This window comes from Xiphophorus hellerii, chromosome 2 (assembly GCF_003331165.1).
Source record: "Xiphophorus hellerii strain 12219 chromosome 2, Xiphophorus_hellerii-4.1, whole genome shotgun sequence".
NCBI classification, from domain to species: domain Eukaryota; kingdom Metazoa; phylum Chordata; class Actinopteri; order Cyprinodontiformes; family Poeciliidae; genus Xiphophorus; species Xiphophorus hellerii.
Window position 1 is genome coordinate 6,546,366 of NC_045673.1, and position 24,625 is coordinate 6,570,990.

The window sequence follows — 24,625 nt, forward strand, 5'->3', positions numbered from 1 at the left end:
CCCAAAATGTTAATACAATTCATCTTATATACAAAGCAAAACACACAACATACATTCATTTAAAAAAATAATAATAATTTAAAGTATTTTTGTCCCCCCAAAACATTGTGCCCTGGGCTACTGCCCCCTGTAAGCCCTTTCTAAAGTCTGGCCCAACCTAGACTAGACTTTTTTAATTTGATGACTTAAATACTTTAGTTATATTCCAAATATATAATAACTGCACATTTGTCTACATGTCATTTAAAAAATTTAATCTCCTCAAGATTTGCAGGGGACCTAAGAAGTTGGCTACATAAACTCCTGATAAATCTAAAACTGTTTCACATTTCTAATGCAAAGCATACAAATAAAGTTTATGCAACACTTTGTGTCACTATTTTGAATTAAAGCTCACAATAAATAACTCATTTTGGTTATAAGTTATTTAGATTTAACCATTCATTTGCATTGATTTTAACCCAAGAGGTACAATAAGTAAAAAATACAAAAAACCTTAAACCTAATCAGTGATTTCAGATAATAAGCTAGTTTTAACTCATTCACTAACAGTGACTTCATGAAATACAAGCTGAAAAAAGTGCAAATAAACATTTGAAAATATGTTTAAAAAGTAGCAGCCCTGCTGGATTTTGAGTGATAAATCAGAATTTTTTTTTTAGTGAAATTCAAACACAATTAAACCATATTCTTTTGTTTTTTATGACAAAACACAATGTACTGCTGTACAGCTCAGTTCAGCAGTGGAAATGTGTGGCCTATTGGCCGTACCTGGATGACAAAACGTTTGCTAAGGTTGTAATGGCTGTAAACAGTTGAGAGCTACTGTACTGAAGCATTTGTGGCAACAGAAAGGTCACAATCTGAGACATCTGCTGGAACACATGAGCCATAACACAAAATCTCTTCATCACCATGACTCAGCTTATCTCCAGTCATCATACTGGTTTTACTGGTCCCTTTATCATTCATAGAAACGGCCTCCATTCTGTTATTTATATAGAAATAGATCTGCAGTGTCTATCTGCCTTTTGCCCGCTCAGAAGTGGTAGTTCATTTCCATCTTTGCTCAACTTGAGTGAGAGTGATTTAACACTCTGGACTCTACAAATACATGGACTTCTGTTCCATTAACGCTGAATGAATAAACAAGCTTTAGAGCAGTGATATCTTTCTAATAACAGCATCTGGTGCTTGTATATTCCCTACAGGCTTGGCTTTGCCCTCTGGACATCTGTTTATTTATTTCACAGCACAGGAGCACCAGTCTATTACTACTGCACACAAAGCAAGACACTCATAACCGCAAGATTTTCCACATTTTATTAAAGTAAAGCTTCCATATTTACTGGTTTATTTGCGACAGATTAACAAAAAGCACCACATAATTTTGAGGTGTAAAATTAAACTTGGTTTTCAAAGATTTTCTAATTGGCCTCTGGAAGGGCTTGGCTCAGCGGCTCTCAATAATACAATCAAAGTTTGGACTCGCAGCATTTAAAAGACATGTTTATGCGGGTTTATGGGTATTAATGCTAGCATATAATTAGCTGAACTTAAAGACAAAAGACAATCAATTAGTTTATTTGTAGAGAACAGTTCAGCAACAAGACAGTTCAAAGTGCTTTACATCATAAAAGCACAAAAATAAAAAGTCATAATCATACAGTCAACATTTCAGAAACCAGTAACAAACGTTACATTTTGCCGAGTGACATCATCAAAAACATCAATACAAATGTGTGTATATGTGTATAGGTTAGCTATTTTTCATAGCCACTATGCTAGCTATGAAAAATAGCTAGCCTAGCCTAGCTTAAAAATAAGAAAATTAGGACTCCCTAAAACAATATTTGAAATTTTGTTTTACATAAGGCTGACATAATATTATGACATACAAGCGTTTCATATTGGTCAATATTGACAATTATTGATTAGTTTTTTTGTTTAAATATCTGAAATACACCAGTTTGGCTGTATTTCAGATATTAGTTCCTGTTTTATCCAGTTTTCACTTCACACTGTTTTTTTTATTTTTAAGGAGCTATATGAGACATGGAAGCGAAATCCTAAACTGCTGCTGCGCAAGTTACTCAACAGGTTGTTGCTAAGTAACCAAAGAACGAGTGGGTTGCTAGGTAACCAAATGTAAGACAGTGAGTTGATTCCACCGACATGGATTTTTTTTTTTCTTTTGCGTTAACTTGCAAAAGTATTGCATTCCCTTGCAATAATGTATTGATTAGTTTATGCGGCATAAATTAATACTTAAAGTCTTTCCGCTATATTATAAGGTTTTGGTTTGTATGTTAATATCTCATTTGAGAATTAAGTTTTATAGTAAGAAGAAAGAAAGAAAAAAAGAAAAGAAAGAAAGATACAGCTAAACTATTTGAATTATTTTTGAGTTATTTTCATGGGGTAATAAAATCATATGACAGTTTAGATCGTGTCTGTTTGTGTTTGTAGTCTGAATGGTTAATAAAGGTTATTTTCATGTGCAATACCATCCCAACCTTACAAAAACAAACATGAACACGCATTAATAGTTCGATTTTCAGTTTTTTTGCACCAGAAAAAAATTTATAAACGTGTTTTCACTGAGGCTCTTTGTATAACTGCTCACTTTTAAATTGACATCTGTTACTGTACATAAAATACACACACAACACAACAAGAGAAAAAGAAAGGAAAATAGCGGGCTCCGTACTTTAAGCTGATTTTGACCCTCGGTGTAAAAAGTTTGCATACCATTGGATTAATGCATTTATTCTCCCTGCATTAATAAGTTGCATTCTTCCTATACACCACGTGAGGGCGCTAGAATCATCCAAATCAAACCTACTGTTGGGAATAAAGGAGGAAAACAAAGTAAAAAAAAAATTAACATAATTACTTAATTTCACCTCTAGATCTTTAATAAACACGTTTATTTAAATAATTTAGATGTAACCTTAAATAGACCAGATGGGTTTTTTTTTTGTTTATTTGTTTTTTTAAGGTTTTTAAAGTACAAAAAAAAATAGACATTAAGAGTAATTAATTCTCAGTGTATTGTTGAGATAATCGGTTTATTTTCCTGATAAAGCTCCTGCCTCTCTGCTGATTCCTCGCTGCTCTCCGGTTTCTCCTCAGATTATGAGTCTCAGAGGAGCGGGACGGATTTTCTGCCTGCACCATTTTTTTCTCATCCCCAACAACCCACACCTTTCCTCTCCTCTGCTTCTGCTGCCTACTACTCACCTCGGCTCTGCAGCATCTTCACACGAGTCCAGCAGAGCCGGTTCTGGTTCTGGTCCTGGTGGGGAACGTCATGGTTCGAGCGGCGCCTAATTTACTGTGAGGAAAATGTGCGGAACGCGTCGCTTGGAATAAACAAATGGTCGCTACAGATTGCCAGGATTCATGGAGACAACACAAGACTGCGCCTGTTACAAAGTTGTGCAAGGTAAGACCGGAGAGACTGAGCATTCGCCGGCTGTTCCTGCACCCATTTTGTAAAAACTGACACATATCAACAAGGTCTGTGAAGCAATTCCCATACCTTTACTTAAACTTATCCAGAATACAATAAAATATTCATCAATCAGTGCTCGCTTCCTCTCGCTGACAGTTTATAACAAGATAGAAAATGTAATAATAAACAGTCCCTCTAGCCTTTAAACAAAATATATTTTGTAATTCTAACGCAAATAAAAGCAGAAGATTTAATAATTTACATTTAAAGTAAAAGTCAGGGCCGGTCCAAACCTTTTTGGGGCCCTAAGCAGATTTTCACTTTCACCTACCAACATGTCAACACCTTTATGTAAGCTACTGTTTGTACATCCCTACTATTATTAGCATAATTTGTAATTAACTTACATGCACCAGTGTTATTATGGCTATTGATTTTAACCTTACAGAAGTAACAAACAAAAGATTTTATATTTGAAATTCAGAGTGGTACTTCAGTGTGCTATGTGTGCAACATGTAAGTGAAAGTATCCGCCAATGGAAATAAAAAATTTTTAATCAATAATAAGGAATTATTTACTTAAAACAAGCTCTTATGTCATTCTGAAAAGTTGCTTGTAAGTTAGTTTTGTTTTATTTCTGGACTTGGTAAGATTAAATGTTTTTGCAGTAAACACACTCTGTTCTACTCACCTGGGATCTTTAGTTAGGCCGGGGATTTTTCACCACTGCTGCTCATGTTTTTAAAGTTTGCAAATAATGCGGTGTCTTTACTTTTGTGTGCTGTTAATTGTTAAACATTTTTATTTCTTTATCTTTATTTCTTTCTCCAGGGAAAGTCTGGGAACGTCCCAGGAAAAAATGCCATTCTGGAGGAGAAATACATATGTTGGTAAGACACATTTGCTTGTGTTTATTCTGTATTCTGGCAGAAATATTCCTGGTATTTAGAAATCAAGCATTTTGCAGCCTGCTGTTCTTTGGCTAAACATTTTAAACCTGAAAAATGTAATAAATATAAAGGCTAGTTATAGGGGAGGGCGACACAGATATAGAATTTTGTCATGATATTTTATGGTTCTATAGTGACAATGATAAAAATCATGATGAAAAACTACTTATTACGTCTTTTTTTAGGTAACTGTAAGACACAGCAAGCATATAGCGCCTCTTGAAAAATGTTCACCATTTTAAATTGACTTTGTCAGGACTCCGCATACTTAAGAAAATTTGATTTATATCATCAAACTGCACACAAAAACTGCATTTAATCATATTTTTACATTTACAGATATTTGTGGAACAAATAATAAAAATAAAATTTCCAATAATGTCAGTTTTTTAAAAATATCATTAAAGGAAATTTATCGAAACAGCAATAAATCAAGATTTTCAAAGGAATTTTCACGATAATTTGTTTTTTCATGGTATGTTTGCCCAGAATTTCCACAACAGAATAACACAAATTCAGTTAAAAAAAAATCCCAAACAGAAATTAAATATTGTCATATTAACCAAATCACCAGTAGCAGTCAGTCTTCCAACAAATCTAAAGAAGCCTCTGACCGAAGACTGCAAATGTGGAATATTCTACAGCAGCACCAGAAACTATCCACTTTGATTCATCTGGGACAATTCAAATTTCTTTTAAGACTTATCTTTTAATTCTTCTAGTTGTAGGATGAAACTTTGAAGAAATAAAGTCAAAAATGTTTAGAAGCAATTATTGCATCAGTTTACTGAGAACTGCTCAGAATTACAAAATTACAAAGTACAAACACAAACTAACTTGAATTAACATAAACTGCATGCATATATATATATATATATATATATATATATATATATATATATATATATATATATATATATATATATATATACACAGGGCGCCAGAGTGAACAAGAGAAGCAGGTTTGTTAATAATTCATCATTGTAGTAACTGATAGCTGATCTCAGTCGATGTGTGAGATCATCTGTCTTGTTGCAGCTTGCTGCTTCTATGTTATACATAATTGAGCAACAGTTTAACCTCGTCTGGACACAGCAGGTTTATCTTGTGTGAAATGTTAGATAACGTTCGATAATTCGACTGTAAGGTTGTGGCTAGTGTTTCTGACGGGGTTTGTTTACTGTTTAGACGTAATTAAATAAGATGGAGCATGATAATGCCCCTTTACTGAACCCAGAGGGGAATGAATAGTTAACTTGTTACAGAGTTAGTGGGGAAAGATGGGCAGGTAGAGACAAGCTCAGGTATTTTCTCACCTTTGTGTTGCCAAATTACTGATGTAGACCAAGTCAGTAAGGCGTCATTTCCAATGAAAACTATTAGCGTGGCAGGGTTCATAAAAGCCTCTACATGTAAAATGGATAAAGACACAGATAAAATAAAGTGTAATAAAACTATAAACATTGTATCTCTTTTCTGGTGTGGTTTTCATGTCTCATATCATCAAACAAAAATACAAAATGTGACTTTAAAATTATGATTTCATTAATTAATTGGAAAAAGAAAATATATCCAGCTACACCAACCTGTGTGAAAAACCGTGTGTTTTGTGACTGCAGAGAAGGAACGCCGTGTAAAAGCCAATGCACGAGAATACAATGAGAAGTTCTCATACGCTGTAAGTGAACCTTACAGATGCTTCAGTCTTTGCTTTTGCCTTTACCCACAGCTGAGGCCCTGCAGGATTCAATCTGTATTATTTATGTTATTTTTTGTTGTTGTTGTGCAGAACAATCACATTAAGACTTCAAAGTACAACGTCTTCACCTTCCTGCCCATCAACTTGTTTGAGCAGTTCCAGAGGGTGGCGAATGCTTACTTTGTTGTGCTGCTGATCCTTCAGGTAAGGCAGACCATCTGCTCGTTAGTGGGGTACCATACCCTGGTTCCCTCCTATGTAATATCTACAAGATAGCTCAGGTTATAACAACAAAGAAGATTAGCTACCGTAACTACGCAGATGATACACAGATCTACATTACGATGTCACCAGGTGACTCTGAATCCATCCAGTCACAGAACAAATGCTTGGAACAGATCAATGTCTGGATCTGCCAAAACTGAGGTTATAATCTTTGGACCTAAAGAGGAGCAAGCTGGCTCACAGTTTTGATTATTACAGCTAGAAACTAATGACCCAAAATCTGGGTGTGGCGATGGATTCAGACCTCAACCTTCAGAGCCACATAAAGACGGTTACAAAGTCAACCTTCTATCACCTGAAGAACATCTCCAGGATTAGAGAACTAATGTCCCAGCTAGATCTAGAGAAACTCATCCATGGGCTTCTCTTTAGTCACATTGATTACTGCAACAGCATCTTCACAGGTCTGTCTAAAAAAAATCAATCAGATCCAGAACGCTGCTGCTGGTGTTCTGACTAAAACCAGGAAGATAGAGCACATAACACCAGTTTTAATCCTTACACTGGGTCTCTAGGTCTTGTATTTTAAAAATCATTGAAGTTTCTGGTTGCTTATCATTTGTCTCTAAAATAATAACACTTCAAATGCAGCATTAAATTAAAAGCCTATATGTAAATCTCTAAACTAACAACAGATTTAAAATACTGCTGCTAGTTTATAAATCACTGAACGGCTTAGCACTACAATATCAACCTTCCTTGTTGCTGAAATGTGCTTTATAAATAAACTTGACTTGAGATTGGTTGAAAACAGAATCTTAAAGTAGATTTTCTTTATAGTTAATCCCAGAAATCTCGTCTCTGTCCTGGTTCACAACCATCGTGCCTTTGGTTTTGGTGCTGGTGATCACAGCTGTTAAAGATGCCACCGATGACTACGTAGGATTATGATTCCCCTCCTCACTCATTATTCATCAATCTCAAAAGAATTACTTTTATTTTTTTAAAATCATCATCTTTTTCAAATTTCAGTTTCGACACAAGAGCGATCGGCAAGTCAACAACCGCCAATCTCAGGTTCTCATCAGAGGAAGGTACTTCTGTCAGATCCTGTCAACAATTCTCAATAAAATCCCCAAACAAACCACTGATTGTAGGTTTTATTTGTTTAAGTTTACAGAAGGAGAAATGGATGAATGTTCGAGTGGGAGACATCATCCAACTGGAGAATAATCAGTTTGTTGCTGTGAGTTAAATGCACAAACATGCAATAACTTCCAATAGGTTTTTCAATTACATTCCCAAAACATTATTTGTCATATTTGCATAGATAAGCCTTAAAAATAATTATATTTACTTTTTGGAAACCCATTTTTATTCTTTATATCAAGAATCACTGTGACAAGTTTTATTTAGGTTATGTTTTTTGTTTTAAATAAGATTAATTTTGTTTCTTGAGAAGCATTTGTCTGTAAAACTGGTGAATTTAATCAATTTAGTCCTGAGCTTTTTCACTTGCCACAGTTTGTTGTGTTTACATGCAAAATTGGTTATTTTGTATGAAGTGAACAAGAATAATCAAATACAAACTAAATAAATGTACAAAAGGTGGTACAACTAATTTAAGAACATGTAAAAATTATTAAAATAACTGAGAAACCACACAGAGTGAAATTATCGGTATCGGTTTATTAAAAATAATTCTATGTTTACAAAGTTACAATAAAAATTTAATTTTCATAAAAATGTTGCAACCTGTTTACATTGGGTAAAGTACCTAAAAAATTTACTTAAAAGTAAAAGTAGCACTACTTCAACATATTTCTACTCAAGTAAAAAAATTAACCATCCAAGAAATTACTCAAGTAAGAGTAAAAAAGTATTTTGGTAAAAATGTGACTCAAGTGCTGAGTAACTAATCAAATTATCAACCATTTAAAGTACATCAGACAGTTCAAAATGTAAAGTTTTAACTAGTTACATTTACTTAAATTGTTTTTGTATTTTAATGACGAAAATGACAATAATTCATATAAATATCAAACAATAAAACCAGGCAATTTTGTTCCATATATGTTTCTTTCTGTAAAGAAAAAAATATAAAGTGTTTGTTTTTTATTCAGTGGGTAAAAAAAATACATTTTTCTCAAGAGGAAAAATACTTCACAATAAAACTTCTCAAGTAAAAGTAAAAAGCATAGCAAAAATACTCCTAAAAGTGAATTCTTTCTAAAAAGTTACTCAAGTAAATGTGACTGTTTGATTTGGATATTCTTGCAGGCCGATATCCTCCTCCTGTGCAGCAGCGAGCCTTATGGCCTTTGCTATATTGAGACAGCAGAGCTGGATGGGTGAGAGCTGCACCAGTTATACAAAATATAATCAGAAAATATATATATAATCCAACCTGAGCTGGACGGGTGTTTGTGTTTGTGAAGCGAAACTTACAGATTGCCATTTTCCCTCCAACAGGGAGACAAATCTGAAAGTCCGCCAGGCCTTGAGTGTGACCTCAGATTTGGGAGACGTTTCAAAACTGATGGACTTTGATGGTGAGTTGCTGCAGAGTGTTTGTATTTGCCCTGTTAATGCACACCTGTCAAGTTTAGGATTTAAAAATGAGGGAAATTTTACGCTACCTGCTGAAACCTGTCACAGCAGTCCAACCTAGATCCAGTATCCCTTACATTTTAATACAGGTTTACAAGAAATCTACTTTCCCATTAGCATTATTATGGTAAAATACATATTTTACCGATCTATGCAGTAAAATACACACACACACGTGAGCGCACATGCACTCGTGTTTTCATCACTTGTGGGGACTTCACATTGACTTCCATTAATTTCTACAGCCCAACCCTTACCATAATCCTAACCCTAACCATCACAAACCTAACCCTTACCTTAACCTTTACCCTAACCCTAAATATCACATACCTAACCCTTACCTTAACCTTTACCCTAACCCTAACCATCACAGACCTAACCCTTACCTTAACCTTTACCCTAACCCAACCATCACAGACCTAACCACTAACCCAAAAACAACAATTTCCTTCATGGGGACCAAGAACATGTCCCCACAAGAAGCAATGGTCCCAATGACCCCACATTGTAGACAGAAATAGGTTCCCAGAAGGATATAAAAACCTGGTACACACACACACACACACCCCCCCCCCCCCCCCCCCCCCCACCCCCCCACACACACACACACCCACACCTGCCCACCCCTGCACACACCCACGCACGCACACACCCCTACATACATGCATACAAACAAGAAATTTTTTCTAAAAAGTTAATGTAATTCAAACTAGTTACAATTACCATTTTAGTTACAGTTATTGTATTAATACAGTATGGTACCGTATTAATGCAGTAAAATCTGTATTAATACGGATTTACTGTATCAATACGGTAAATCCGTATTGATATATCAAAATCCGTATTGATACGGATTTTAAATACAGTAAAATTTTGTGGCTGCCAGAATTTATATTATACGGTTAAATCAGTATTCCTAAAAGTAAACTTTTTCAAAAACGTTACTCAAGTAAATGTAATTGAGTAAATGTAACTAGTTACATTCACCGTTTTGACTAGTTACATTTACCGTATTAATACATGTACAGTATACGATAAAATTTAATTTATACAGAAATTGCCGTATGTTGAGGCACAGAAATGCTTTCTTATAATTATTATATTATCATACTTGATGTTTACGGGCAAATTTTAATACGGGAGGACGGAGGGAAAGAGAGGTAAAATACGGTACTTCTCCGACCACAACGGGAGACTTGACTTGTATCTTAATGTTTTTACGAGATCATTTCCTTTTGTCTTGTTGTTTCTCCTCAGGAGAAGTCATTTGTGAACCACCAAACAACAAGCTGGATAAATTTACAGGCACTTTGCACTGGAGAGACAATAAATACTCTCTGGATAATGAAAAAATGCTCCTGCGCGGTTGTGTTCTCAGAAACACTGAGTGGTGCTTCGGCATGGTCATATTTGCTGGTATTATTAATCAATATTTAATGACTTCAGTCTCCATGTCACTGAGCTTTGTCTCAATATTTGTTGTTTATCAGCTTTTTATTACTGCTTTCATCAGGGCTACAAACCAAGCTGATGCAGAACTGTGGACGGACTAAGTTCAAACGGACCAGCATTGACAAACTTATGAACACACTAGTTTTATGGGTGAGAAGTTGCTTTTCTTTTTATAAAACATTTTTGTTTTGTAGCTTTATTTTTTGTGAGATATTTGGTGTCACTGGCTCCAGATGAGTTTGTGATTTAAGAAAAAAAAACAATTGAAATACACTGTAAAACATTTAAATGTGGTTTAACTGAAAGTCCACCTGCTGCCTTGAAAATGTAATTTAAGTCAACAAGAAAACTGTTTTGGTTTTAATTCAGAAATTAAAGTTCATGAAGTTGATTTAACAACAAGAGACAAGTTGTTTAAACATTGTTTTTAAGTTCATTAATTTTGAATTGTGAGTTTTAATTAACCGTTAGTTAAAGAGCCACATTTCTCTCTTATTTTACTCACAATATCAAGTTAAAATAATACTTATTTTACTTTAGAATAATTTAAATTCTTGTTTCAAACTGCAGGAACAATATTTCTGATCTGATAATGAATTTTATTAAACATCCCAATGAATTCAGCTCAGAAACATTTAGTGTGAACAGGACATTATCCTCAAGCTTTGCTAACTGAGAATTGCATTAAAATGAACATTTGCCTTAATAAAACACAAGAGTCAGATCAATGTAACGCACTTCCATCTCAGGAGACAAAAACATGCCGCTAAGCATTCTGGGAAATAGTTCCCACTTCCGTCTTTTTCCTCTTTCAGTTTTTTAAGTGCTAACCTAAAAACTCTAATTTATTCAACTCTTGGAGGTTTGACTAAATTAATAAATTAATATTAATAAAATAAATTAAAAATAAATAAAAGTAATTAATAAATAAATTAATAAAAAGTTAACAACTTACTGCTGTAAGTACAAACAGAAGCTTGAAACAGCTAGCTTAGAAACCGACCCATTCCTCCTCCCTCCTGACCTGGTGAATTGCCTGAATTCACACCATATAATTTATATCACTATGTCATAAACGGCGTTTCCCCTTAAATCGGACCAGCTTTAGAAACGTACAGAAGACGAGATGCTAACCAGTTTTATCCATACATGCTAGGCTACATGCTTGTGCGTTGTTGTCTCCATGGTTACCAATGGTTAGATGCGTACCTTCTCCATAATGCGATATTTGATATCTTTTTAATCATATTAACTTCTAAAGCAAATGATTGTTAATCTTCTTACTTTGTAAAAAGTGTTCGCTGTAAATCTGCCGTTACACCGAGGGTTGTCACTATGATTAACGGCTGATATCCATCGCCGCCGTATCGTCCCTCATTAAAAGTTATAAAATGACAAGTTTGGTTTCTATCCTTGTCTGTTTATGCAACCGACCCATTTTTAAATTGAAATCAGCTAAATAAGAGTAATATTAGGATATCGGCGGCCTGTTTTTTCACAGGCTTTGATGGAGCGCATTGGTAGTTTTGACGTCCGTCATGGCGGAGCGGGCGGAGTTCTGGAGAGCGTGACGTCACGTGCAAAGGGCCAATACTGTTTCTTTTTTCAGATTTTTGCCTTCCTCATCTGTATGGGAGTGGTTTTGGCAATAGGAAACACCATTTGGGAGACTTGTGTGGGCAGAAAGTTTGAGCTGTTCCTACCATGGGATGAGTTTCAGAGCAGCGCCGTTTTTTCTGGCTTCCTCACCTTCTGGTCCTACATCATCATCCTCAACACTGTTGTCCCCATTTCCCTGTATGTCAGGTAAAAACAAAGAACCTCATTTACTTTTAGAGGCTATAATTATGTCAGCTTACTTATGACATTTTGCAGAACATCAAATGCTTTTTCTCACACGTTCCTTCAGTGTGGAGGTCCTGCGGCTCGGTCACAGTTTCTTCATTAACTGGGACCAGAAGATGTACCACAATCAGAGCGACACGCCGGCCGAGGCTCGCACCACCACCCTGAACGAGGAGCTCGGACAGGTCGAGTTCATCTTTTCTGACAAGACCGGCACGCTGACGCAGAACATCATGGCATTCAGCAAGTGCTCCATTAATGGGCAGACGTACGGTATGAGTGAGGCTCTTTAATCTCGCTCATAAATATGAAAACAAATGGCCATATCATTAAATGTAGACGTTAATATTTGTAAACATTGCAGAAACACAAAATTATACCAAGTATTTTTGGTCTAGTTTCTAGTGTAAATGTCTTAGTTCACTTGAGACAAGACAAAACTAACTTGCAAGTAACATTTCAGAAAGAAATATGAGTTTTTTTAAAGTCAATAAACGATTAGTTGTAAGTGAATGTAATCACCCAGTGGAACAAACATTTTAACTTATATTATGGGGAAATGTTGTGTTCCACTGGGATATTATTTAACTTAAATACTTGGTAAGATTTTGTGTTTTTGCATTGGAACCACACAGAGAGACTTAATTTATAAACATATCTCTAGGCCTGTCGCAGTAAATCAGTCAATAATAAATTAAATTGAACTCAATAATTTCCATTTGGATGGTTTACTGTTTTTCTCTTTTCTGTCTTTCTTCCAGAAACTGGATGATAAAGTTTCAGTTTGGTATTTTGGTCTCAACTAGCTGTTTTTTGAAGGACAATTGTATTTACATTCATTTTATTTGTTGTTTTTGTTGTTTTGCTTATTTAAAATGTCTTTCAATATTAAATGTCTATTAGAATTTAAATTTTATACATTTTTGAGAATATTTTTATGCCATTGATATTATATCAATTTAAAATGGTCTCAAAATAATATTATCAGTTTATCAGCAATAACTTTCTGGGACAATTTATTATCCAGCAAAATGTGTTAATGTGACAGGCCTGCAAATATTCCTGTTTTTAAAAAATGCAACAATAAAAGCACTTTTGTGCTTTTTGGATTTATGAGTCATTTGACTTGGTTATTCATTGACTGCCGGAAGATTATTACAACTAATTAAGTGAGATATAATTTAGTTAATGTCAATGGAAAAACATTTTCCATCTCCTGTTATTTATTTTGTAAATACAGTTTAGATTGTGTGAAATTAAAACATCTGATTTTGATTCCACTGTATTGTTCATTCAACAGACAATCAAGAACCTTTTCAAGCTTATTTGGAGTTATTGTTTAAGTTTTGGTAAGATGCTGAAGTGTTTGAATTTTTCATTTGTTTTCAAGGTGATGTCTATGATGAATTCAACCAGAAGGTGGAAATTACAGAGGTATGTTAGATTTAACTCCTTTATGTCTCCTTTACATCTTGACTTGGACATATTTTCCCAGCTATCTTTTCCTCAATGGTCCAAATCTGTGATATTGTGAGAACATTTCCTTTGCACAGCCTTCTTCTGACAGGGCCATTGCAAAACTTTAGACTTCTTTTGTTGGGATTTTTTAAGTCGCTTTGAGTCAATGTCATGCTGAAAGACAAAGTTCATCAAAAAACTGAAGGTTTTGTGCCATTGGTGTCTGGTATGGTGGCTCAGAAGGGTCAATAAAATACAAAAGCTGCAACAGATACTGTAACAACAAAAAAGGACAACAACTTCTGAGGACGGTATTTGCTTGTACTTTAAATCTATATGCTAAATTTAGCTCATTTAGTTTAATCTACATTAAGTCATGTAGATTTCAGACCATAACTGAAGCTCTGTTTGGTCATAAAATGCATTAACTGCTATAAACTACGGTCTACAAATAACTCTGCAGTCTAACTTACCCACCTGATGAGTGGGCACTGGAGACAAATCCACTCTTCTTATCAAGACACCCACACTGTGCAGAAACACTATTTTCACATACTAAAGTGTCATCTGATGCTTCAAAATAAAAAAAACTCATCTTGATGTGCAGAGTAATAGAATTATGATTTTTTTGTTGTGCATAAAGTTAAGGAAGTGATTTAACGTCCAGAAACAAAATATTTCGCTAAATTGTGGCAGCAGCTTTTCAGGCTTTACTCGGGACTATTAGTTATATTTGGATATTTATCAATATATTTTTCTCAGTACTGATATGTATTTCTGTACATCAAAATATCCAGCCTGTTACCTATTTTTGCAGCAGCACAAACATCCCCAACACTAATGTCAGCGTCCATATTAAAGTATTTTTTTTTAAGAAGTTACATGAATGATCAGGTGCAAAGCTGAATGGGGAGACTAGCACTTTCCCCAATCTGATGATTAAAAACAGTAAATCTGGTCTGGTCTTACCAGAGTACAATCGTTAAGTTCTTTATCTAAGGGTGTATTGTTTAGTACCTCTCTAATCTAAGCTTTAGTTTGTCAAGAAAGTCTGGTTTGTTCACGGAGGTGTGAAGGCATAATCTAATTCTGATGCGGACCAAAGAAGCAAACTCTGGTCCGCCTAAAAACCTCGATCTTGGTTCTGTTAAAGTGAACTCTGGTGCGGTTCGAATGCATAATGTGGATGCAAACGGACCGGAGAGTGCTCCAAAAGCAGGAAGTGGACTATAAGCGCAGGGCATTCTGGGTAAATACAAGCAAAACAACCATCATTTACATTTTGTGAAGAAGGAAGTTGCGCTCATGTCTTCTTCAGAAGTTTATATGTTGTTTCCTTCAGTGGTTCTTAGTTGCAGCGCCCCCACAGGTGAGGAAGGGAGCAGGTTTTTCAAACAGTTTGGTTGGTTTGACATGATGCAGTGTGAAAGCAAACTGCAGCAGCTGAAAATGTAACAAATGTTGCAATTTTGGCCCCAAATTGGGCCGAGTCTACCAGGCTATCAGGTGAAAACACATAGTAACCCGTCTCAGTTTAGTTTATCCCGTTGCTTCTCCAACAAATGTCACTTTTATTTCTGAAATAAATTGACGATAACCATCTGTATCCTCAGAAAACAGAGTGCGTAGACTTTTCCTTCAACCCGCTCTGCGACAAAGCCTTCAAGTTTTACGACTGCAGCCTGGTTGAAGCCGTCAAACAGCAGGAATCTGCAGCACAGGACTTCTTCAGACTGCTGGCTCTGTGCCACACCGTCATGCCAGAGGAGAAGAGTGAAGGTAAAGCTACACACACCCGTTACAGTTATATCCTTCATGATCCTCTGATCATTATTTCTGTTTGAATGAAGGGAATCTGGTGTACCAGGCCCAGTCACCGGATGAAGGAGCATTGGTAACCGCAGCACGAAACTTTGGGTTTATCTTCCGGGCTCGAACTCCAGAAACCATCACGCTTTGTGAGAGGGGAAGAGCAGGCTACCTACGACCTGCTGGCCATACTGGACTTCAACAACGTGCGCAAGAGAATGAGTGTCATTGGTTAGGTCTTTACGTATAATAGCACCAGTAGTCAACATGACTCCATTTTTCTTATTAGCACACTGAAAGAAAATTAGCTCGCTTTAAGTGTCCTTTATTGCCTGCGACTTTTGTGTCAAACTCAAGACCCGGGCCAAATTTTGCCCACTGTAGCTATTTATGTGGCCCTTTGGACTCCATAGAGACGCATAAATAACTTACCTTTAACTCAACAGTTGTGTGCTTAAATATTATTGTATCGATCAAGTTAAAGCAGTTTTTATCTGCTAAATTGTATCAGTCTCTCCATTTTTTTGCGATTCCACAATCATAAAAAATCAAGAGATTCCTCCGAATGAAGGATGAGGCTTTACTGATGAACAGTGAGATTTAATGGAAATAAAACTGTAGTTTCACAATAAGAACTGTATGTACACACAAAAAGAAACACACTCTTACAACCATAACATTCATACCATGAAAAAAGTTTACATATCTGATATAATCTTAAAACTGCACGCTAGGTTTTGTGTACGATGAAACAAATTCACAGTTTTAGATGTTCAATGCTAAAGACATATTTGTTTACAACATAAACATACAGTTTAATGGGTTTTGTCAATAGATTCTGGCACAACCGACCCTTTAACAACACTCATGATCGTGATGCGGCCTGAAATGAAAATAGTTTTGACATTCCTGATCTACTTATTTGTTGTCCTAGCTTATGTTATTTTTTTAAAGCCCTTTTTTTTTTGCTTGTTTTGTTTTCTGATACAGTGAGGAATCCCGAAGGTCAGATTAAACTATATTGCAAAGGAGCCGACACAATCATCTTTGACCGCCTGGATCCGTTCCAGCGAAGACCTCATGTACGCTACCTCAGAACACCTCAGTGTGAGTTTTACCTGAGCGATTCAAGGAGAACTATCATGAAAAATTCTCATTTTGAATGTTTTTATACTTCCATTTGGGTCTCTATTGCTTCTAAAAACAGCAGTAGCACTTTAAAAAAACACAGATGTTTCTTAGGCAATAATTTAATATTTTTTGGTGTCTGGAAAATGAGCCATTTAAAAACTCTCAGGATGTAACGCCACATATCAGCACCTAGCAACCCCAGCGTAGCCCAGCCTGTTACCAAGCTGAGCTCCAGCATGTTTGGTCAGCAGATTTTACTGCTGTATTGTGGCTGCTGGAAAAGAGAAGTGTTTTGTTTTTGACTTACCATTCAGAAACCACTTGCTGCATTCTTGTTGGTTGTGCAGGAGGCTCAACTTCTGCTTTTCAAAGATGTACAGTTGTATAATTGCGCATCTGTTCGCTGCCATTTCACATGTGAGTTTTTTATTTTAATTTATGTGTTTATTTATTTGATCTGATTCATTCTTTTAGCCATGGTGACATAGCATCATTTTAACATGCAAAAAAAATATCTACACCTGAAAAAGAAGCATTCAAAGGATTATAGATTATGGATTATAATCTGACTCAACAGATTGAAGTGACAAAATGCATTTGTGTGCTTCGAGCATTCCTGCAGCAGCTGAACTAAATTGGATCTACGTGGTTTTCCTTGAATATTTTTTTAAATTTACATGTATCCAGATTGCATTAGCATTTTGACTAAAGAACACAGAAGAGCATTGCTGCAGCTTTGATTGCTTTTTAAAACTCAAGTGTTCTGTTTGATTAGCTGATTTTTTTAAACTTTCTTTGTCTCCAGAGCTGTTGATTGTGTTCGTTTTCTCACAGGAATTTGCAGGAGAAGGGCTTCGAACTCTAGCTCTTGCCTACAAAGACCTCAGCAAAGAATATTATCAGGTGTGGCAGAAGAAGCTTCACTACGTGAGCACTGTGATTGAGAACCGTGAAGAGCAGCTGGCTGCTCTCTACGAGGAAATAGAGCAAGGCATGAAGGTAAAACTGGCTTCCTTTTTGTTTGCACCGTTGAAACGATGAATCTTACCTAGACTGACTTCTGACTCGGTTCAAGCTTCTTGGAGCCACAGCGATAGAGGACAAACTTCAAGAAGGAGTGCCGGAGACAATCGCTTGTCTGAATCTAGCCGACATCAAGATCTGGGTCCTAACAGGAGACAAGCTAGGTAGCTAACAACTGAATAAATCTGGATGATGAGTAGCTGCTAACATGCTGCATCTGTGGAGAGTTTCAGATCTGTGAACTGTGTTGTTTTAGAGACGGCGATGAGCATCGGTTACTCCTGCAACATGCTGCGGGACGACATGGATGAGGTGTTTGTTATCTCTGGGCTCACGCAGCTGGAGGTGCAGCAGCAGCTCAGGTAAACGCACCGCGTTCATGCAACAGACTGGAAACCAAACAATCATAACCCCAAAGCAGGCTGGCTGTGTTTTCTCCTAAAATTAAACTTTCATCAGAACTGAAAAAAACAGTTTGATAATGAGCGATTTGTCGATCTTAAATGAAGCACTCAGGGTCGTTATGTCCAGGACGACTGCAAATCCACAACAAACTCTGTTTTGACTTTTTATTTTATTTAGTAAGGTAAATAAACTATCCTGCAAAAACACAAAATCTTATCAAATATTTCTGGTCGAGATTATAGTGTCGATATCTCAGTGCACTAGAAAAACAACATAACTTACAAGCAGAGTTGGGTAGTCATTTATTTGCATTTACTCAATTACATTTACTTGAGCAACTTTTTGGGGAAAAAAAATACTTTTAATAATATTTTTACTGTGCTGTACTTTTACTTGAGTAATTTTAGTATTCAAGTAATATAGTTACTTGAGTAATAAAAGAGATAATGAAATATCTCTACTCTTGAAAAGAAAATTCTGGATTTTCTACCCAGTGAAGGAAAAACAAACATGTTTTAGGCAAAAATTAACCAGACACAGACATACAACTGCAGTTTTTATTAAAGTTTTATACATTTTTTACTGAAAGAAACTAATTTGAAAAATTATCTTTGGCCTGATTTTGTTATTTTTTGTTACTTATTAAATTATTATAAATTTTGTCCTTTTTTCTAGCAGTAAGCAGCAGCTTATTTAGACTTGAAGAGACAAGATTCCCTAAAAGAGCTAATTTTAAAAGGAGCTCAAAACTAAAATGTCATTGTCTTAAAGTGATTTTGTAATGTAATTAACATATTTTTTTTATAGCCCTAACCTGTTCAAGCAAGCATAGTAGGTCTTTCCTCTCTCCTTAGGAACGCTAAGGAGAACATCCTCGGCCTGCGCCGGCTGAGCAGCACAGCAGACGTCGAGAAAGGCGACGTGTTTGCAGAAGATTCAGTGTTTGAAGAAACGATTATTTCCGAGTATGCCTTGGTCATCAACGGTCACAGTCTGGTGAGATGCTATCAAACTGTTACTTACTTTTCATTTGGTTTTGAACCCAGCAGGTGTTAAACCATTAAACAGCAGAGATGGGTAGTAACTAGTTACATTTACTCAGTTACATTTACTTGAGTAACTTTTTGAAAAAAAACAAAAAACTTTTTGGAGTATTTTTACTACGCTGTACTTTTTACTTCTACTCAAGTAATTTTATTATGAAGTATCTCAACTCTTACTTGAGTAATATGTCTGTATTTTCTTCCCACTGAATGAAAAACCCAAAATTCACCAGACAGACACACACCTGCAGTTTTTGTTAAAGTTTTATAAAATTTTCTTTTGCCTGCCTTTGTTATTTTTTGTTACTTATATGAATTATTGTCATTTTCATCCTTAAAATACCTAAATTTCCACGTAACTTTATATTTTGGTCCGTCTGATGATGTAATTTTGACATATTAAATGATTGATAATTTCATCAGTTACTGAGGACTTGAGTTGCCCTTTTACCAAATACTTTTTACCCTTACTTGAGTAAAAACATCTTGAAGTAGTGCTACTCTTACTCTGGTTGTTTTTCTGCTGAATGTTGTGTCTCTCTTCACCTGCTGCCGACTAAATAAAGTCCAATTAGCAGAAAGCTGCCGGCCTTCTGACGGCCGTCGGCTTCATTACAGGTTTTCATTAACATCCATTTCCTTACCGCCTGCAGCCAGATGGGAAACGGTCCACTGCTGCCTCAGCAGGGTCGTTTTTTCAGCGCCGCCGTGGGACGGTGTGTTAATCAGGTGTGATGTATGTGTTCGGCCCGCAGGCTCACGCGCTGGAGCCCCAGCTGGAGCACACGCTGCTGGATCTGGCCTGTTTGTGTAAAACGGTCATCTGCTGTCGGGTCACGCCGATGCAGAAAGCTCAGGTGGTGGAGCTGGTGAGGAGGCACAAGATGGCCGTCACGCTGGCCGTGGGGGACGGCGCCAACGACGTCAGCATGATCAAAAGTGAGTAAAGGCCGGTGCCGATGCGATGTGGTTCAAAATTAAGACTTTTATTTTGATCTTCTCACTTTGTTTTCTGAAAAATACAGGAGAGAATTATGGCTGCTGGAAAAATATTAAGAATCTGACTTTAATCTCAGGTTTTTTTACTTTAATCTCTGAATTTTGACTATTCTGATTTTAAGCTTTGGAGATCAAAAGTCAGAATTCTAACAAAACATTTTCCCCATGTTATAAGTGACATAATCTGCCATTGGAACTTGTACTTTTTCATCAGTATTAAGGATTTAATGATTTAAAACAAGCTCCTATATCTTGCTAAAAAGTTACTTTTTTATTATGTATATTATGGTAGTTTTGTCTTATTTCAAGTTAACACTTGTACTAAAAACTCGACCAAAATTACTTGGTATGATTTTGTGTTTTTACAGTGTCTGATAATTCATTATTCAGATTTCACTAAAACCAAGCAAAACAATCAAACTACAAACCAACAGATAATTCATAAAACAATTTCTTTACTTTTAATAATAATTAGTGAAAATGTGCAAGCATTTTATGACTTTAATATGTTACAACAGTTTTATTAAAAGCAGTCCTACATTGTGTGCCCCCAGTTGTAGGTGTGAACTTTTTAATCCTAGATATTATCTTTAATATGTGTGATTTTCCAGTGTTGGGTGACCCACATTATGCTTTTTTCTTGTGCTGCGTCAGCCGCCCACATCGGCGTAGGCATCAGCGGACAGGAGGGGATGCAAGCTGTTCTGGCCTCAGATTACTCCTTCGCTCAGTTTCGGTACCTGCAGAGGCTGCTGCTGGTGCACGGGCGCTGGTCCTACTTCCGAATGTGTAATTTCCTGGCCTACTTCTTCTACAAGAACTTTGCCTTCACCCTGGTCCACTTCTGGTACGGCTTCTTCTGTGGTTTCTCAGCACAGGTGAGAAAACTGTCGTTTACATTAAAATATATGACCAGTTTTATATAAAAAAAATATGTAATCTACTTTTTCCCACAGACTGTGTACGACCAGTGGTTCATAACCCTCTTCAATATTGTTTATACATCGTTACCAGTTCTGGCGATGGGACTTTTTGATCAGGTATTGTTAGAAAACATGGAATAAATAATAAACATAAACTTCCATATGATAGTATCCTACTGTACTGGAAGATAAATTAATGTTTACAGTGGATGCCATACAAATTGAAGGTGCTGTATATCTTAAGGCAGGGATGTCCAAATGTGGCCATTTGGACCCACAAAACGACTTCAGGTGCGGCCCTTAATTAGAACTCAATTAATAGCCTAACTTTGGATTTGCCGAGTTTGATGCAGATACACATTTAAAAATAATATTAGAGTGAAATTTTTACAGAAATTTCACAAGCCGTCCAAAACAGACACAATTAAAATCTTGAAATGGGAAATATAAGGTAGAACTCAAAGTGTTTTGCTTTCAATTTAATTTAATTTGTTAGTAACAGGGACCAAACCATCTAGTGGATTTTACTAAAATGCAGAAACTTATTCCTTAAACTGTTCTTGATTGCTGAAAATATAATCAAGCTGAAAAATTAGGACATGGTTAGCTGTTTTCTCTTTTTATTTGGCAAACCTGTAAAACTCTTTTTGTTTAGTTTGTTTAGAAAATACAAATTGCCTAATTTAATTAAAACATTGTGTGTTATTTAGCTGGTAAAAATAAAAAGGAGATTTTTTCTGCATTTTTAATTAAAAAGAAAGATATTAAATGTTCTGGTTCCCAGAGTACTTGCAATTTGGACATTAAAAAGTTTGGACACCCCTGGCTTAAGCTGTGCCTTTTTGGATTAAAAAATTATGTCCACAGTTTGTCAATTTCCTAATTCTTCCAAAACTTTTGTCTTTTCAAGACACTGTCAGGCAATCCAGGTGAATATTGGGTTATGCTGCCCTGTTTTACTGTTTTAAATAACAAACCTCCTTGATATTTAAAATATATATCCTCATCACAATAAATGTAACTAATCTGTTACTAATTCTTGAACCCATATGCTACAACTAATACTAATTTACTCTCTATATGTTACCTTCAACTAACCATTTGTCTTGCTAACCTTGTAGGTATTAGACTTTAATAACGAGGAACTGCTTAACTTATCTAATTACCAACTTATTTCTGCCAGGACGTCAACGACCAGAACAGCCTTCGCTACCCGAGCCTGTACAAACCGGGCCAACAGAACCTGCTCTTCAACAAACGCCAGTTCTTCCTCTGCACGCTGCAAGGCATGGTGACGTCATTTCCTGCTTTTCTTTATTCCCTACGGAGCGTTCTCCAGTCATGCTGAAGGACGACGGCCTCCGACTTCTCTGACCAGCAGGCGTTTGCCGTCACCATAGCAACAACGTTAGTCATTGTTGTGAGTGTTCAGGTGAGTCTCTGAACAGACTGAACTGTTCTCACACAGTGACGTTTACTAATAATAACCAACACTGTACATTAAAAGGGATTTTGCACGTTTTTATACTTCCATTTATATTTCTACTGCTTCTAAAAACGGCCCAAATGATTAGAAAAAACACCCAGCTGTTTTTGAGCAATAATTTAATTTTTTTTTGGTGTCTGGAAAATAAGCCTGCTTCAAAAGCCTTCCAATTGTAACTTCGCATATCAGCAGCTAGCAACCCCAGCGAAGCCAAGCCCGTTACCTAGCAACCCCAGCGGAGTTCCGCTCGTCACCTAGCAACCCAAACAGAGCTCCGATCAAGCCCATTTGGCTGCTGGAAAAGTTGGACTTATCATCTACAATAACTTCTTTGAAGAATTTTCCCTTTGGTATCAATAAAGTAGTTTTAAATTATATTGAATTGAATCTTTTGGCAGCTTTTTTCATGTGTGAGTGTAAACGCTGAGTTGGCCAGAAGCAACTTATTTAGATTTAAAGTGACAAGAGGCCCTAAAACAGCTCAAGATAGACAAACTGAGCAGGCTAAAATCTCACTATTTAAGAATGATTTTGTGCAAAAAAAATGTTTTGTATCGCCCATAGATCTATCCTAACCTGTTAAATGTGTGACGTTTTTGTTAATTAGATTGGACTGGATACACACTACTGGACAGCAGTCAATCATCTGTTCATGTGGGGCAGCCTGATCGTGTATTTTGCCATTCTGTTTGCAATGCAAAGTGACGGCCTGTTTGGCATCTTTCCGAGTAATTTCCCATTTATTGGTGAGTTTGGCTCAATATGATTAAAAAACAAAAGACTGGTGGAAACGAAGCAGAAGGAATTTCCTATTGCTGTTTTTCCACAGGTACGGCTCGTAACTGTCTCTCGGAGAAGAGCGTGTGGTTGGTCATCCTGCTCACCACTGTGGTGTGCATTTTGCCTGGCTTAGTCGTGAGCTTTCTGAGAGTCGATCTCTTCCCAACTCTAACAGACAAGGTGCAGTAACAGTGAAAAGAAGTCACAAACAGCTTAATAAACCAGATTTACCAGTAAAATGCTGCAGAAACAGTGATTCATCAGTATTTACAATGCCCTACACAATATTATTATATTATATGGACATATATAAGTTTAGGCAAATTAGCCATGTGTAAGGGGACAAACATTATTTACACTCTGTACTTGCAAGATATACACTGCAAAAAACCCACTAAATCTTACCAAGTATGTTTGTTCTATTTTCTAGTGCAAATATATTAGTACCTTTTAAATAAAAAAATTAATTTACAGGTAACTTTTCACCAAGAAATACTGGTTCCACTGGCAGATTATTTCACTTATAACATGTGAAACATGTCTTGTTTTAAGTGAAATAATCTACCAGTGGAACCAATACTTTTTAAAATCAATATTAAGAAATTATTTACTTAAAACAATCTCATATATCTTGCTGAAAAGGCACTTGTAAGTTAGTTTTATCTTATTTCAAGTGTACTAAGATATTTCCACCAGAAAGTGGAACAAAAGTACTTGGTAAGATTTTTTTTCAGCAGTGTAGACTCTTGTCTTGTCCACTCAGTATAGAAGATGCTGTCAAATCTGACGAATCTTAGGGGAATGAAGAGATCGCTGGTTTGTCTTCACAGGTTCGTCATTTGCAGCAGTCCAGGAAAAAACAAAGGCCTCAGGAGCAGAACCTGAGGCGAGTCCGCCGGACGAAGCTCTCGCCGCTCTGCCTACGCCTTCTCCCACCAGCAAGGCTACGGAGAGCTGATCACCTCGGGCAAAAACATGAGAGTGAGCACACTGTCTTCCTCTCGCTCCCTGGAAAGAATAGCACAGAGCTCCAGCTGGATAGAAAATATACTGAAGAGGAAGAACGAAGTCTCAGCAGAACCGGCAGAGAGCCATAAAGCAGACAGGCTGAAGTAACACTAAGGGATTCCAGTGCCTAACCAGAGTATTAACACCCATTTTAACTTCTCACATTTTTGTTATGTTACAAATACAAACTTTAATTTTAGTAGGATTTTATATTGTTGGCCAAAAGCCGAGGTGGAAGGAAATTGATATATGTTGTTATCAGAATGTTTTACAAATAAAAATCTGGAACAGTTTGGCATGTATTTCTATACAGTCAACACC

At 36.2% G+C, this 24,625-nt stretch overlaps 1 protein-coding gene across 1 annotated transcript; it reads left to right on the plus strand.

Moving 5' to 3' along the window:
* The first annotated feature begins 3,162 nt into the window (after positions 1-3,162).
* atp8b4 (ATPase phospholipid transporting 8B4) lies at positions 3,163-24,597 on the plus strand. Its single transcript, XM_032581719.1, is given in 33 exon segments — positions 3,163-3,448; positions 4,290-4,348; positions 6,028-6,086; positions 6,198-6,311; positions 7,173-7,271; positions 7,365-7,426; positions 7,506-7,578; positions 8,613-8,683; positions 8,805-8,884; positions 10,200-10,358; positions 10,456-10,544; positions 12,004-12,200; positions 12,304-12,512; positions 13,630-13,673; positions 15,311-15,476; positions 15,548-15,672; positions 15,674-15,737; positions 16,497-16,570; positions 16,572-16,613; positions 17,472-17,636; positions 17,713-17,824; positions 17,917-18,022; positions 18,920-19,061; positions 19,864-20,047; positions 20,762-20,985; positions 21,064-21,147; positions 22,214-22,330; positions 22,332-22,376; positions 22,379-22,462; positions 23,124-23,262; positions 23,346-23,476; positions 24,127-24,198; positions 24,200-24,597. Coding segments are annotated over 32 exon segments (3,576 nt in total). The 5' UTR covers positions 3,163-3,448; positions 4,290-4,317; the 3' UTR covers positions 24,413-24,597.
* The last annotated feature ends 28 nt before the right edge of the window (positions 24,598-24,625 follow it).